Source organism: the organism of the source record quoted next, unplaced genomic scaffold (assembly GCF_019419815.1).
Source record: "Pyrus x bretschneideri cultivar Hongxiangsu unplaced genomic scaffold, Pyrus_bretschneideri_v1 Contig48, whole genome shotgun sequence".
In the NCBI taxonomy this organism is placed as follows: Eukaryota; Viridiplantae; Streptophyta; class Magnoliopsida; order Rosales; family Rosaceae; genus Pyrus; species Pyrus x bretschneideri.
In genome coordinates, this window is record NW_025999785.1 from 2,542,903 (window position 1) to 2,556,039 (window position 13,137).

Sequence of the window (13,137 nt, forward strand, 5' to 3'; positions counted from 1 at the left end):
TGAAGCTACCTTAAAAGGACTAAAACATTAAATCAACCCTAGAAACAGATAAACACCGAATAAGTTGGTGAAGTTTAAAGACTATCCACTTTCTCCCGTTTAAAGACCAAAACATGAAAAATCAAGATTTCTAGTACTCATTCATTCAAATGAGAAAGACTGTTATAACAAAGATATATCGTTCCGTGACGATTCATATCAATTTACAATGATATGTAAATTTTCACATATAATTGTATTATTGTCAGAAAATGCTATAATATTAGTATAGCCATGCATGGAAATTAGTCTCAACTCAACGAGAAATTTTTCAATGTACCATAAATACAGCCTGGTACACCAAGTGTTATAATATAATTGGAGATAAGTGTAATAGTACAAATGGTTTGACCACTTGTATAATAACGCTTTGTAGACTGGGCTGTGTTTTCTGAAACACTAAAAAATCTCTCCAATTCAACCAGAAAATTTTCATTGTGCACGGAACAAAAATGATACACCACATGTTATTATATAAGTAGAGGAAAGTTTTATTTTTCAACACAAGTACCTCATCACTTGTATAATAACGTGTCATGTATCATTCCGTGTTCCGGACATGAAAAGCTTTCCAATTTCACAAAAACTGAATGACCCATTAAAAAATTGGAGGATTATTCTATAATCATTGAACAGTAAGCTCCCGGTTCCTATAAATACCACCAACCCTTCCTTCACATTCTTCATACTTGTCGGTGAAGTGAGATCTTCAGTTCAAACACCTTTTCTAATATTACTTGCAACTTTTTCATATCTTGAAGCAGACAAATATGCTTCATGTTCTTCTCAAGCAACTCAGTCCTCTTAGCTCAGTTGTTGTTGCAGCAGCAACAACCAACAATCCAGATCGTTCCACGTCGGTCATTGGCAGACCAGGGTTGCTTCAAACGACTGATCCCATGAAAGTATTCCCAGCTGGTGTCTTGTGCATGACTGATGTGGCACGATCTCAGCCTTTGACTGTGGTTTCATCAGCTGCAAAGCCATCCCAGACCATCAACGTTGATTATCGCCAGAAAACTGGGGAGAAGAAACTCCGAGGGACAGTTGTGTTGATGAAGAAGAACGTTTTGGAGCTCAACGACCTCAAAGCTTCAGTTCTTGATCGTTTCGATGAGCTGCGGGGTAAAAGAGTTTTACTGCAGCTCATCAGTTCTGTTAATTGTGACCCTGGTAAGAATTTTTTACTAATTTACCTTTTTTTTTAAGTTCATGGAGTAATGGTCCTTTTAACTTGTAATAATATGGGCAGTAGTCATTTTCGCTAACTCCGTTAGAATTTTATTAAAAATAAAGAGTTTAAGGGAACACAAATAGATGAATGTTCTAACGGTGTTAGCTAAAATGACAATTTCTCCACATTATAACAAGTTCAAACATCAATACTCACGAATTTTTAGTTCAGAGAATAAAACTCCAATTGTCCTAAAGTTGAAGGAGAGCAATTGCTCCAATTATCTCGTCCACAAAATATATGAGGTTTAGTAGAAAGGAGGTTTCGAACCCTAAATCTGTAGCCTACTCCCACTCATCGTCCTAATCGCTCCGATTTTGCGTGTTCAGGAAAACAACGGCTTTTAAGCTTCCATAGTTTTTGTTGTACTATTTTGGTAAAGAAGTAAATAATCAGTTGAAAAAATATGTTGTTTTAAATCTTAATGCCAGAATCCAAAAACAGAAAACAGCACATCTCAATTCTCGGTTTTGATTTGATATGTTAATGTAGAAAATGGGTCGCAAGGAAAAGTTGGAAGGCCGGCATATTTGGAAGATTGGATTACCAAAATCACTTCTTTAACAGCAGAGGAGACTGCATTTGATGTTACTTTCGATTGGGACGAGGAGATTGGAGTCCCGGGAGCATTCATAATCCGAAATGAGCATCACAATGAGTTCTACTTGAAGTCTCTCACACTCGAAGATGTTCCTGGTGAAGGTCGAGTCCACTTTGTTTGCAACTCATGGGTGTACCCTGCCGAAAAGTACAGAAAAGACCGCGTTTTCTTCGCTAACAAGGTAACGATATATAGGATGCATGAGTTTCTTAACTTCCAATTGAATTTTATGTTTTAGCCGATGGACTGTTATGTTATGCTCGATAGTCTTCGGTAAAGCCACGAGTAAGGTTTACGAATTATATAAATTTGCGCAGACGTATCTTTCAAGTGATACACCAGTGCCATTACAGAAATTCAGAGAAGAAGAGCTCAAGAACTTGAGAGGAGACGACGATGATGAAAAAAGAGAGCTTCAGGAATGGGACAGAGTTTATGGCTATGCTTACTATGATGATTTGGGCAAACCATATATGGGTAAAGAATATGCGCGTCCAACTCTTGGAGGGTCTAGTGATTTTCCTTATCCTCGCAGAGTTAGAATCGGAAGACAAACAACTGAAAATGGTCAGTCAATCTTCCCTATTTCTCAGTCACTGCTCACATGAAAAGATGTGTTGTGTGATTATGACTAATTTGCTTTAATCTTAACAGCGAGCCCCATGATGCTTCCCGTGAACATATTTGTGTACGTTCCAAGAGACGAAAGATTTGGCCACTTAAAGACGTCAGACGCAATTGCTTATGCCCTGAAATCGGTATCTCGGCTTGTGAAGCCTGATGAGCTAGCAACTCTAGTTGCCTCACAAAACGAGTTTGGAAGCTTGAAAGATGTAATTAAACTCTACGAAGGAGGAATACGGTTGCCCGAGGTTTTACAGAAATCTGTTAGGGATAACATCCCTTTAGAGACAATCAAGGAACTTTTTCGACCTGATGGTGAAAATTTCCTCAAGTTCCCAGTGCCTCAAGTGATCAAAAGTACAAGATTTTACTTTCAATGTATCTTCATTTACTTCTTTCTTTTACCTGACTGGTCTTTTGAATGATTTATTTTAGAGGATAAATCAGCATGGAGAACTGATGAAGAATTTGCAAGAGAAATGCTGGCAGGAATAAACCCTGTTACAATTCGTCGTCTCAAAGTAAGCTATTGTCTTCTTTTGTTTTGAAGAAAATATGAGACGCTAGAAATTTTACATTTGAATCATAATAACTTCGACTTTTCATCCCTGATAGTTATTATTTTTGAATAAACTGCAGGAGTTTCCGCCTGCTAGCAAGCTAGATCGAAAAGCATATGGGGATCAAACTAGTCTAATAACCAAAGAAAACATAGCTCATAACTTAAAAGGACTCAGCATAGACCAGGTAATACTATTGACTAGTTTCTTTCGAAATTGAGTATGAAGTTTGAACCAAGTAGTCCTGAGGTTGCTTTGCAAGTTTGCATCCTTCTATTCTCGTTATATTCATATTCAAAATAATTACTGAAAATTACTTTCTGCAACAGGCAATCGATGAAAACAGGTTATTCATATTAGACCACCATGATTCAATAATGCCGTACCTGAGGCGCATAAACACAACTTCAACGAAAACATATGCAAGCAGGACACTCCTCTTCTTACAAGATGACGGGACTTTGAAGCCATTAGCTATTGAATTAAGCTTGCCGCATCCCAACGGAGATCAATTTGGATGCACTGGCAAAGTCTATACTCCCTCTAGCCAAGGCGTCGAGAGTTCCATTTGGCAACTTGCTAAAGCTTACGTGGCTGTGAATGATACTGGTTATCATCAGCTCATCAGTCACTGGTATAACACATGAAAAAAGCCTAAATAAGTTCATAGCATTTTTTTTTTTTTTCAAATGAATCTTTTATGTGTTCTTGTTTTGTTGTAGGTTGAGAACTCACGCAGTGATGGAGCCATTTATTATAGCAACAAATAGGCAGTTGAGCGTGCTTCACCCGATTTATAAACTTCTGCATCCTCACTTTCGTGACAATATGAATGTAAATGCACTCGCAAGACAGGTCCTCATTAACGCTTCTGGAATACTAGAGAAAACGGTCTTTCCTGCAAAGTTTTCAATGGAATGGTCGTCTGCAATGTATAAGAATTGGGTTTTTCCTGAACAAGCACTCCCCGCAGATCTGATTAAAAGGTAAATATTATGACAATACATTAATCATACGTGCATTTAGAAGCAAAGATGATAGCTTTAAGGTGATTAAGCATCTACCCTTTGCTTTGTTCAGAGGAATGGCAGTTGAAGATTCAAGCTCCTCTCATGGTGTGCGCTTACTGATAGAGGACTATCCATATGCTGCAGACGGGCTTGAGATATGGTCTGCAATTAAAACATGGGTTAAAGACTACTGCTCCTTCTACTATAAAACGGATGAAACTGTCCAAAAGGACTCGGAACTCCAGTCCTGGTGGAAGGAACTCCACGAGGAAGGTCACGGTGACAAGAAAGATGAGCCCTGGTGGCCAAAAATGCAAACTCGCGAAGAGCTGATAGAATTGTGCACCATTATCATATGGATTGCTTCAGCCTATCATGCAGCAATCAATTTTGGGCAGTACCCTTATGGTGGATACCCCCCAAACCGACCAAGCACAAGCAGGCGATTCATGCCTGAAGAAGGCACTCCTGAATACGAGGAGCTCAAGACAAACCCCGAGAAGGCATTTTTGAAAACATTCACACCGGAGCTGCAGACCCTTCTTGGCATGGGCACAATCGAAATCTTATCAAGGCATACGGTTGATGAGGTTTATTTGGGGCATAGAGACGCCGCAGAATGGACAACGGACGCAGACATATTGCAAGCTTCTAAAAATTTCAGAAAGAAGCTGGATGAAATTGAGGAATGCATAAAGAGAAAGAACGAGGATAAGAGATTGAAGAACCGTTCTGGACCGGCCAAGATGCCATATACACTGCTTTATCCTTCGAGTGATCCCGGACTTACTGGCAAGGGAATTCCCAACAGTGTCTCAATCTAATGCTTATCTAATTTGTATCTTATTCTTGGCTTGCTATATATAAGTATATAAATTTTTTTTGTCAGAATAAAACCAAAATTATCCGTGTAATTTCTCTGCAAACAATGATCAAGTACTTCCTTGTCACTACTCTATAAGATGGTCATCAATTCCGCTTTTCTTCGCCTTGTCTTCCTCTTGCTCCGTCCTTGAATTTCACCGGAGAGTGATCAGTGTACAAATGTCGACCTTAAAGCCAGCTTTCTGGAGCAATGCCCCTATCTCAATATCACTTAAAGCGGTATAGAGCGTTTGTCCTTGCATATTAAATTATGTGTTTGAATGTTCTCTTTCTTAATATCACTTGTATCTAATAAAAAAAAAAATTTCAATGGTACGGTCAAGACGTCAAACAGTCAAATATATTCAAAACTACAATACTTGCATCTATTCAATACGATTATCATCTGATTAAATATAATTCATATGAATACATGTATTTAAGAGAATCATAACTGTCGAAATAATGATTGTCTTAAATATATACAAGTCTAAACCGGAGATAAGCTGCACATACAACAGACACTGGTAAAATTCTTCACAGTACAAAAAGACCGGATGTTTAGGTCATCATTGAGTCAACCCTAGAAAAAGAAAAATTAACTCTTTTTTTTTTTTTTTTTTTTTTTTTGTCAAAGGGAAAAATTAATATTTATTGGATGGATTAAGTTGGTGAAATGTAAACAACGACGGATTTGGATTCTCTCCTGAGTTTAGGAGGCTGAGCCTCCTGAGCAAAGCACACGGACCGTTGGATCAAAATTCAACGGCTACAAACAAAGGGTCCTCTAAAAGTTATAATAATTGTAGCTATTGGATCAAAATCTAACAGCCAATGTGCTTTGCTCAAGAGGCTCAGCCTCCTAAACTCAGAAGAAGATCCAAATCCAACAACGACCATCACATGAGGACAAAGGCTGACCTGGAAAAAACTATCCAAGTCTTTTTCTAAAGTATTGGACCACTATCTTGTATTGATATGTACAAATGTGCACTACTTTTCTTACACAATTATTAACACACATTTTTATCGCCCTACAAAGAAGATCTGAAGAGAATTCTCATCCTAATTTTATAAACAACGCAAAATGATTAGGTCTTAAAAGTCAACCTCCAGAAATAGAAAATAATACAGGTGGATTAAGTCGACTACGTCTAAAAATACCTTCACATGCAGGGCAAGTAGCACATAGGTCTTTTTAAAAGAAATGGGGGACGATTGGGCAAGATAATTGATTCTTTACAGATAGACAGGTAAGTGGTTTTGAGTATGGTTATTCGTTCTTTGAACAATTCAACAGGTACACCTGTATAGCTCTTAACGGGCAGGGAATAATTAAAAATCGTGGCCACAATAGTTTTGTTTATCTCTAACATAAAAGTTGGAGGCAACTACTGTTGACGTTGGCTATTTGTCTCCAACTAATACCTCAAATCGACCATATTTATTGACCACCACCAACATCAACGACATTCGTCTCATACATCAAATCCTCCCATAAAAAGTGCTATTGTTGCACCATCAACACCAAAGACGTAATAAGAGGATTTGGTGTATTGCAGTTTCATAAAAGAAAGCCAACTAGCTAACATGCTAATTAAAACGAGAGAGAGAAATGGCAGTTCTATTGCCAACCTTCAATCTATTAACCGGGCCACCTAAGTTAAAGACTTGTTTGCTCTAACACAAAATAATTGTTGAGGTCATTACGAGTCCCAGTATTTAATAGCAAGCGCTACAAAATTGTGTAACAGTTTAGCAGCCAGCAATCGTTTCAAAATATTTGATTGCTTTACGCTAGCTAGAAATGTTAAGAAAACTCTCTCAAAGTATGACTATTTATGGACTCTTTGCTACCTCACAGTTTAACTTTAATTTCCGCACCAACATTATAAAACATTGTGCTAAAAAATAAGGTGACAAACAGTCCATAGCGAGTCTCACTTTTAAGATAATCTCCTTAGTATTTTCTACACCCAATAATAGTAGTCCATCATGAGTTTCCCCAAAGGGTGTCATTACGTAATCTAAGATTGCTAACATTTGTCTATATTTGTTGGTTTGGTAGATAGCCTAAAATTTGTTAAGATAGAAATGGTTGATTAGGTACTTGAAAGTGAAGCATCTATCACCAAATCACACATGGTCAATAGAAAACTATAAACAGAGGATTTGTACAACTAATTTGATAATTAAAAAAAAAAAAAAAAGGTGCTATAAGAAGACCTAATGTGAATATGCATGCAAATTTGTGTCGAACATAATTTTTATAAATAAAGTACACATCTTTAAAATAAAAATATGAGAATGTATGGAGATGTTTAGAGCATAAGCACGATAGGATTTTCTTCTGCACCATTGTGTCAGTCTTGATATTATTACGATATTAGAGCCTTGGAGTAGGAATGTCTTTCGGCACGATTGTTCAATCGTTTGTCTATCTGAATTTTATCTTGTCTCATATCTGAAGTATGAATATCTGTGGTGGGATTTGCCCTGTCGACAGCTTATAGGAATGATGATGGCTTGCGTCACCTTACGGAGGTCGGCCAGCATGTGGTCATTGTGGTGTCCAACGGGACATGCCAATGATATTACTTTAAATTAATTTAAAGGGGATTTGAATGTAACACATAGATAAGTATATCCACTCTATCCAATATAAATACGTCCCCATCTATTAAAAAAATTGATTAATGTTGTTTGAATTTTTAAACAATGCAAAACGACAATAAAAGTGGTTCAAAAGATTTGGACTTGTTCACCCAAAAACAAAAACAAAGAGGGCTGTAGTTCTTTGAATCATAACAATGCAAAATCATGACTTGTTCGACATGCAAACCCTAGAAATGGGAAGAAACGTAGTTGGATAACTTAATTGTAAACTAATCTAAATTGTGAGGGGAATCACACATACAGAGAGGAAGCACATGTCAAATTAAACCATGCAAATTCATGACTTGGTCTTTAAGTCAAACCCTAAAAACTGCAAGAAAAGTAGCTGGATAAATTCGTTACGTATCGAAAACCTTCACATGCAGGCATGGCAGGTAGCACAAAAGTCTTTAAAAATGTAAAAAATAATGGCTGGATTAAATTGAAAATTATTGAACTCATTGACCTTTAAATACCTCCCATCACACTTCAAAGATCTTGAAACCTTTCTCCTTCTGTTAACATTTTCCGTTCTCGATTTCGATAGAGATGCTGCATTCCAAGTATCTCACAGCTCCTTCGAGCTTTCGGAGACAATGTCCATCTCAGAATCGGATGAAGAACTCAGTTGTTGCAGGCAACAACCTTTCATCACTCAATCACATGAGACCAATACTTTTGCCTATGATTACACGATCTCAACCGTTGAAGCTATCTTCAACGGTTGTTAAGGCATCATCCCAGGACACCACAGTTGCTACGCAGCCGAAACATGAAGGCAAGAAGATCAAAGGGAGAGTGGTGTTGATGAAGAAAATTGTTCTCGACTTGAACGACCTTAAAGCTTCGATTCTTGATCGTGTTCACGAGCTGTTAGGCAAAGCGGTTTCTCTAAGGCTCATTAGTTCGGTTAATGGTGACCCTGGTGAGAACTGAATACATAGTATTTTGCCTTTTAAGTTCGTAGATTAGATACATAAGCTCCTAGTTTACTTCTTAAATACTTAAAATCGACGTTTTTTGGATTTTTTAATTTGATATGTTGCTTTTTGTAGAAAATGAGTCGACAGGAAAAGTTGGAAAGCCAGCATACTTGGAGAATTGGGTGACCACAATCACCCCCTTAACAGCGGGGGAGACTGCATTTGATGTTACTTTCGATTGGGATGAGGAAATTGGCGTCCCGGGAGCATTCATAGTTAGAAATTATCATCACAGTGAGTTCTACTTGAAGACTGTCACCCTCGAAGATGTTCCTGGCGAAGGTCGAGTCCACTTCGTTTGCAACTCATGGGTATATCCTGCTAACAAGTACAAAAAAGACCGTGTTTTCTTTGCTAACAAGGTACTGAAAATAGTCATTTCAATGCGCAAAAGTCCCCCACTAAATCAATAGATTGGTTCGTATATTTGTACAAAAAAGACCGTTTTCTTTCCTACAAGGTCGTTACAATCGCACGAAGTCCCCCAGTAATTAACAGATTGGTTTATGTGTTTGTGCAGACTTATCTTCCAGGTGATACACCAAAATCACTACAGAAATTCAGAGAAGAAGAGCTAGTAAACCTGCGAGGAGATGATGAAGAACAAGGAGAGCTTCAGGAATGGGACAGGGTCTATGACTATGCATACTACAATGATTTGGGGAATCCAGATAAGGGTACCGAATATGCGCGTCCAGTTCTCGGAGGGTCTATTGAGTACCCATATCCTCGCCGGGGAAGAACAGGAAGACCCGCAACAAAAACAGGTCAGTAAATAAAATTCACTTCTCGCGCCGTCACTACTCAAACTCGGTATTATTAAAAAAGAATAGTCACTAAGATGTTTATACTTGTCTTGATAGATCCTAACACCGAGAGCAGGCTGAAGCTTATCCAGAGATTAAATGTATATGTTCCGAGAGATGAACGATTTGGACCCTTAAAGATGTCAGATTTGCTTGCTTATGTCCTGAAATCCATCCCTCAGGTCCTTAAACCTGAGATAAGAGCTCTACTCCTCGGTAACAAAAACGAGTTCGAAACCATGGAAGACGTACTTAAACTCTATGAAGGAGGATTAGAGTTGCCTGATGGGATACTAAAATACGTTAGTGATAGCATACCGGAGGAGATATTCAAGGAACTTTTTCGAACTGACGGCGAAAAGTTCCTAAAATTTCCCGTGCCTCAAGTGATCAAAGGTAATATAGTATAATGTTGTATGTGCCTTCAGTTTCATATCTGCTTTTCTTTTTAACCGATCCTGGTATTTTAATGATTTTTCTACTAGAGGATAAGTCGGCATGGAGAACTGACGAAGAATTTGCAAGGGAACTGCTGGCCGGAGTAAATCCTGTTACAATACGTCGTCTCCAAGTAATCTTAGCTTTCATGATTTATTATGTTGTATACATTTGTTTTTTCCCAATTGTTCATCCCTAATCGCTATAATTTCTGCATTAACTGCAGGAATATCCACCGGCTAGCAAGCTAGACCGAGAAGCATACGGGGATCAAACAAGTCAAATAACCAAAGAACATATAGAACATAACTTAAATGGACTCAGCATAGATGAGGCAATCAAGAACAAGCAGCTATTCATATTAGACCACCACGATGCATGGATGCCGTACCTGAGGCGGATAAACACAACTTCTACCAAAGCATACGCAAGCAGAACACTCGTTTTCTTGAACAATGATGGGACTTTGAAGCCAATAGCTATTGAACTCAGCTTGCCACATCCGGATGGAGATCAGTTTGGCTGCATTGGCAAAGTCTATACTCCGTCTAGCCAAGGCATCAAGAGTTCCATTTGGCAACTTGCTAAAGCTTATGCACTTGTAAATGACTCCGGCTGTCATCAGCTTTTCAGCCACTGGTATAACCCTTTCAAAGAAATAACAGAAAAACGAATCGTAGCATTTGCAATAGCAAAATAAATTCGTAAAATTTTAAATTTATGTTCATGTTTGTTGCAGGTTGAGAGCTCATGCAGTGACTGAGCCATTTGTGATAGCGGCAAATAGGCAGTTGAGCGTGCTTCACCCAATTAATAAACTTCTGCATCCTCATTTTCGTGAGACTATGAATGCAAATGCAGCCGCGCGACAGGTTCTCACAAACGCTGGTGGAGTAATAGAGGAAATAATCTTTGCTTCAAAGTTTTCGATGGAATGGTCATCGGCAATGTACAAGGACTGGACTTTTCCTGATCAAGCACTCCCCATGGATCTTATCAAAAGGTAATATCTTGGTTAGTAGCATTTTTCAAGTACATTTTTCATCTACAATCGATGGCAATTGAAAGTATGTTCCGTTTTCTATGTTCAGAGGAATGGCGGTTGAAGATTCAAGTGCATCACACGGTGTGCGTTTACTGATAGAGGACTATCCATATGCTGCAGACGGGCTTGAATTATGGTCTGCAATTAAAACATGGGTTAAAGACTATTGCTCCTTCTATTACAAAAATGATCAAACGGTTCAAAATGATTCGGAACTCCAATCCTGGTGGAAGGAACTCCGCGAGGTAGGCCACGGGGACAAGAAAGATGAACCCTGGTGGCCTAAAATGCAGACTCGTGACGAGCTGATAGAATCATGCACAACTATCATATATATTGCTTCAGCCCATCATGCAGCAATCAACTACGGTCAGTACTCGATTGGTGGATTCGTCCCAAACCGCCCAACCATAAGCCGGCGGTTCATGCCTGAAGAAGGCACTCCAGAGTATGAGGAGCTGAGGGCAAACCCTGACAAGGCATTCTTGAAAACGTTTGCACCTCAGCTGCCGACCCTTCTTGGAATGGCCACGGTGGAAATCTTGTCAAGGCACCCGGCTGATGAGCTCTATCTCGGACAGCGTGACACCGCGGAGTGGACAACGGATGCAGACATACTGCAGGCTTCTGAGGATTTTAAAAAGAAGTTGGAAGCGATTGAGGCCAAAATTGAAAAGATGAACAAGGATGAGAGATTGAAAAACCGGTTCGGACCGGCAAAGATCCCTTACACTTTGCTGTATCCTTCTAGTGAACCTGGACTTACTAACAAGGGAATTCCCACCAGTATCAACATCTAGATCGTCTCTTTTGTTTTTTGTTTATATTGTATTTTACTCATCTTATATGTTTTTTTTTTTTTTTTTGGTACAACGATATTTTTACATTAAGGGGAAGAGGAGTTCAGCAAAACCACACAATTGGCAGCCTAATTTGGTATCGAATTCGTCATTCACGAGATTCGAACCTAATACCTCTCACTTTCAAGTGAAGAGGAAATCACCAGACGATAATACTGAGTGATTATATGTAATTCTTTTTGTTTGTAAGAATAAACTTAGAAATACAAATATTGATTTCGGTATTCATAAAGATTTTAGCTACAAGCCTTTTTTGAAATTTGAATAGACGAAAAGGGTATCAGAAACCATGTCATATTACCTCCTTTTCGGACAATACTGCCGTAACTGCTCTGTTTAAAGGGAGTGAATCCGGTTAGGATTCCCTTTCCCTCTGGGTTAGGTTTTCCTGTCCTAGTACTTTTTTTTTCCTAGTCCTAGTTGTGATTGTTACTTGTGCGATAAGTTAGCTTACTTGTATGCCAAGGCATAAATCTTTATACAATTATCTCGAGGATTGAGTTATAATTGAAATCGTTGATTTTCTTTACCATTGTCTAAAGCTCATGCGTTTCTGAAATCGTTGAGTCATATATGAATCAATGAAAAAAAAAATTACAATGTATCACTTGTTACATTAATTGTCCATTTGTTCAACAAATATAGATGTCTAAACGTCTTCAAATCAAATGAATTTTTCTAAAGTAAATGATTTTCAGTTGTAAAATGATGCTACGTTGATGGGGAATAAGGAAAGAAATCAAGAAATTGTGGTGGGCAGTAGTAAGAGTAACACTCACTGAATCCATTTGAGCATTCGAACAAACAGTTCTAGCAGTCCACCGCGAGTCCAAACCCACCAGTTATTTTTGCATCTTGTTAAGGATTGATATCAACATAATTTTACCAAAAAAGCTTTCAGTTGTTTAAAAAATACTTTTAAACGAGCCTTAAGCATCATAACCATGAAAATCAATTTCTTTACCAAATGAAGAAAAAAAAAATTCAATTCATTTTATTCACCAAAAGGGTAATGAAGAGCAAAATGTTAGACTAAATTTGTAAATTAAATAATATATCACTAATAATAAAGAAGTAACTATATCTTTTTTCACAAAAAATAAGCAAATGTATCATTTGATTTAAAAAATTTGGTAGCTTTATCTTAGCCGAAAACTATCACATCTCGGTCCGGACTCCCATCACATTCCGGACTCAACTCTATCGTAGCACGATATTGTTCGTTTTGAGTCTCTACCACACCCTCATGGTTTTATTTCTGGGAACTCACATGAGAATTTATCAGTGGATCATCCATCATAGGATTGCTTTCACCCTCATGTTAGTGTTAGGTATAGATAAAAATATACCTATAAGGTTTACAAGATCCAGTCCTTGGGACCACGTTGGATGTTACAAAAACCATGTCGGATACAGAA

At 38.1% G+C, this 13,137-nt stretch overlaps 2 protein-coding genes across 3 annotated transcripts; both read left to right on the top strand.

Moving 5' to 3' along the window:
* Positions 1 to 715: 715 nt before the first annotated feature.
* Positions 716 to 5,048, top strand: LOC125470075 (probable linoleate 9S-lipoxygenase 5). 2 transcript variants are annotated; one of them, XM_048568524.1, is made up of 9 exons: positions 716 to 1,212; positions 1,766 to 2,055; positions 2,192 to 2,441; positions 2,529 to 2,855; positions 2,934 to 3,019; positions 3,138 to 3,245; positions 3,388 to 3,692; positions 3,781 to 4,044; positions 4,139 to 5,048. In XM_048568524.1, the coding sequence occupies exons 1-9, from the start codon at positions 810 to 812 to the stop codon at positions 4,890 to 4,892; spliced, it is 2,787 nt and encodes a 928-aa protein (XP_048424481.1). In that variant the 5' UTR covers positions 716 to 809; the 3' UTR covers positions 4,893 to 5,048. The 2 variants fall into 2 exon arrangements, with proteins under 2 accessions (XP_048424481.1, XP_048424482.1); XM_048568525.1 differs by having other exon boundaries at positions 2,228 to 2,441.
* Positions 5,049 to 8,069: 3,021 nt separating this feature from the next.
* Positions 8,070 to 11,943, top strand: LOC125469992 (probable linoleate 9S-lipoxygenase 5). The gene is made up of 8 exons (XM_048568307.1): positions 8,070 to 8,512; positions 8,643 to 8,932; positions 9,091 to 9,337; positions 9,434 to 9,772; positions 9,862 to 9,947; positions 10,041 to 10,453; positions 10,554 to 10,817; positions 10,906 to 11,943. The coding sequence occupies exons 1-8, from the start codon at positions 8,137 to 8,139 to the stop codon at positions 11,657 to 11,659; spliced, it is 2,769 nt and encodes a 922-aa protein (XP_048424264.1). The 5' UTR covers positions 8,070 to 8,136; the 3' UTR covers positions 11,660 to 11,943.
* The last annotated feature ends 1,194 nt before the right edge of the window (positions 11,944 to 13,137 follow it).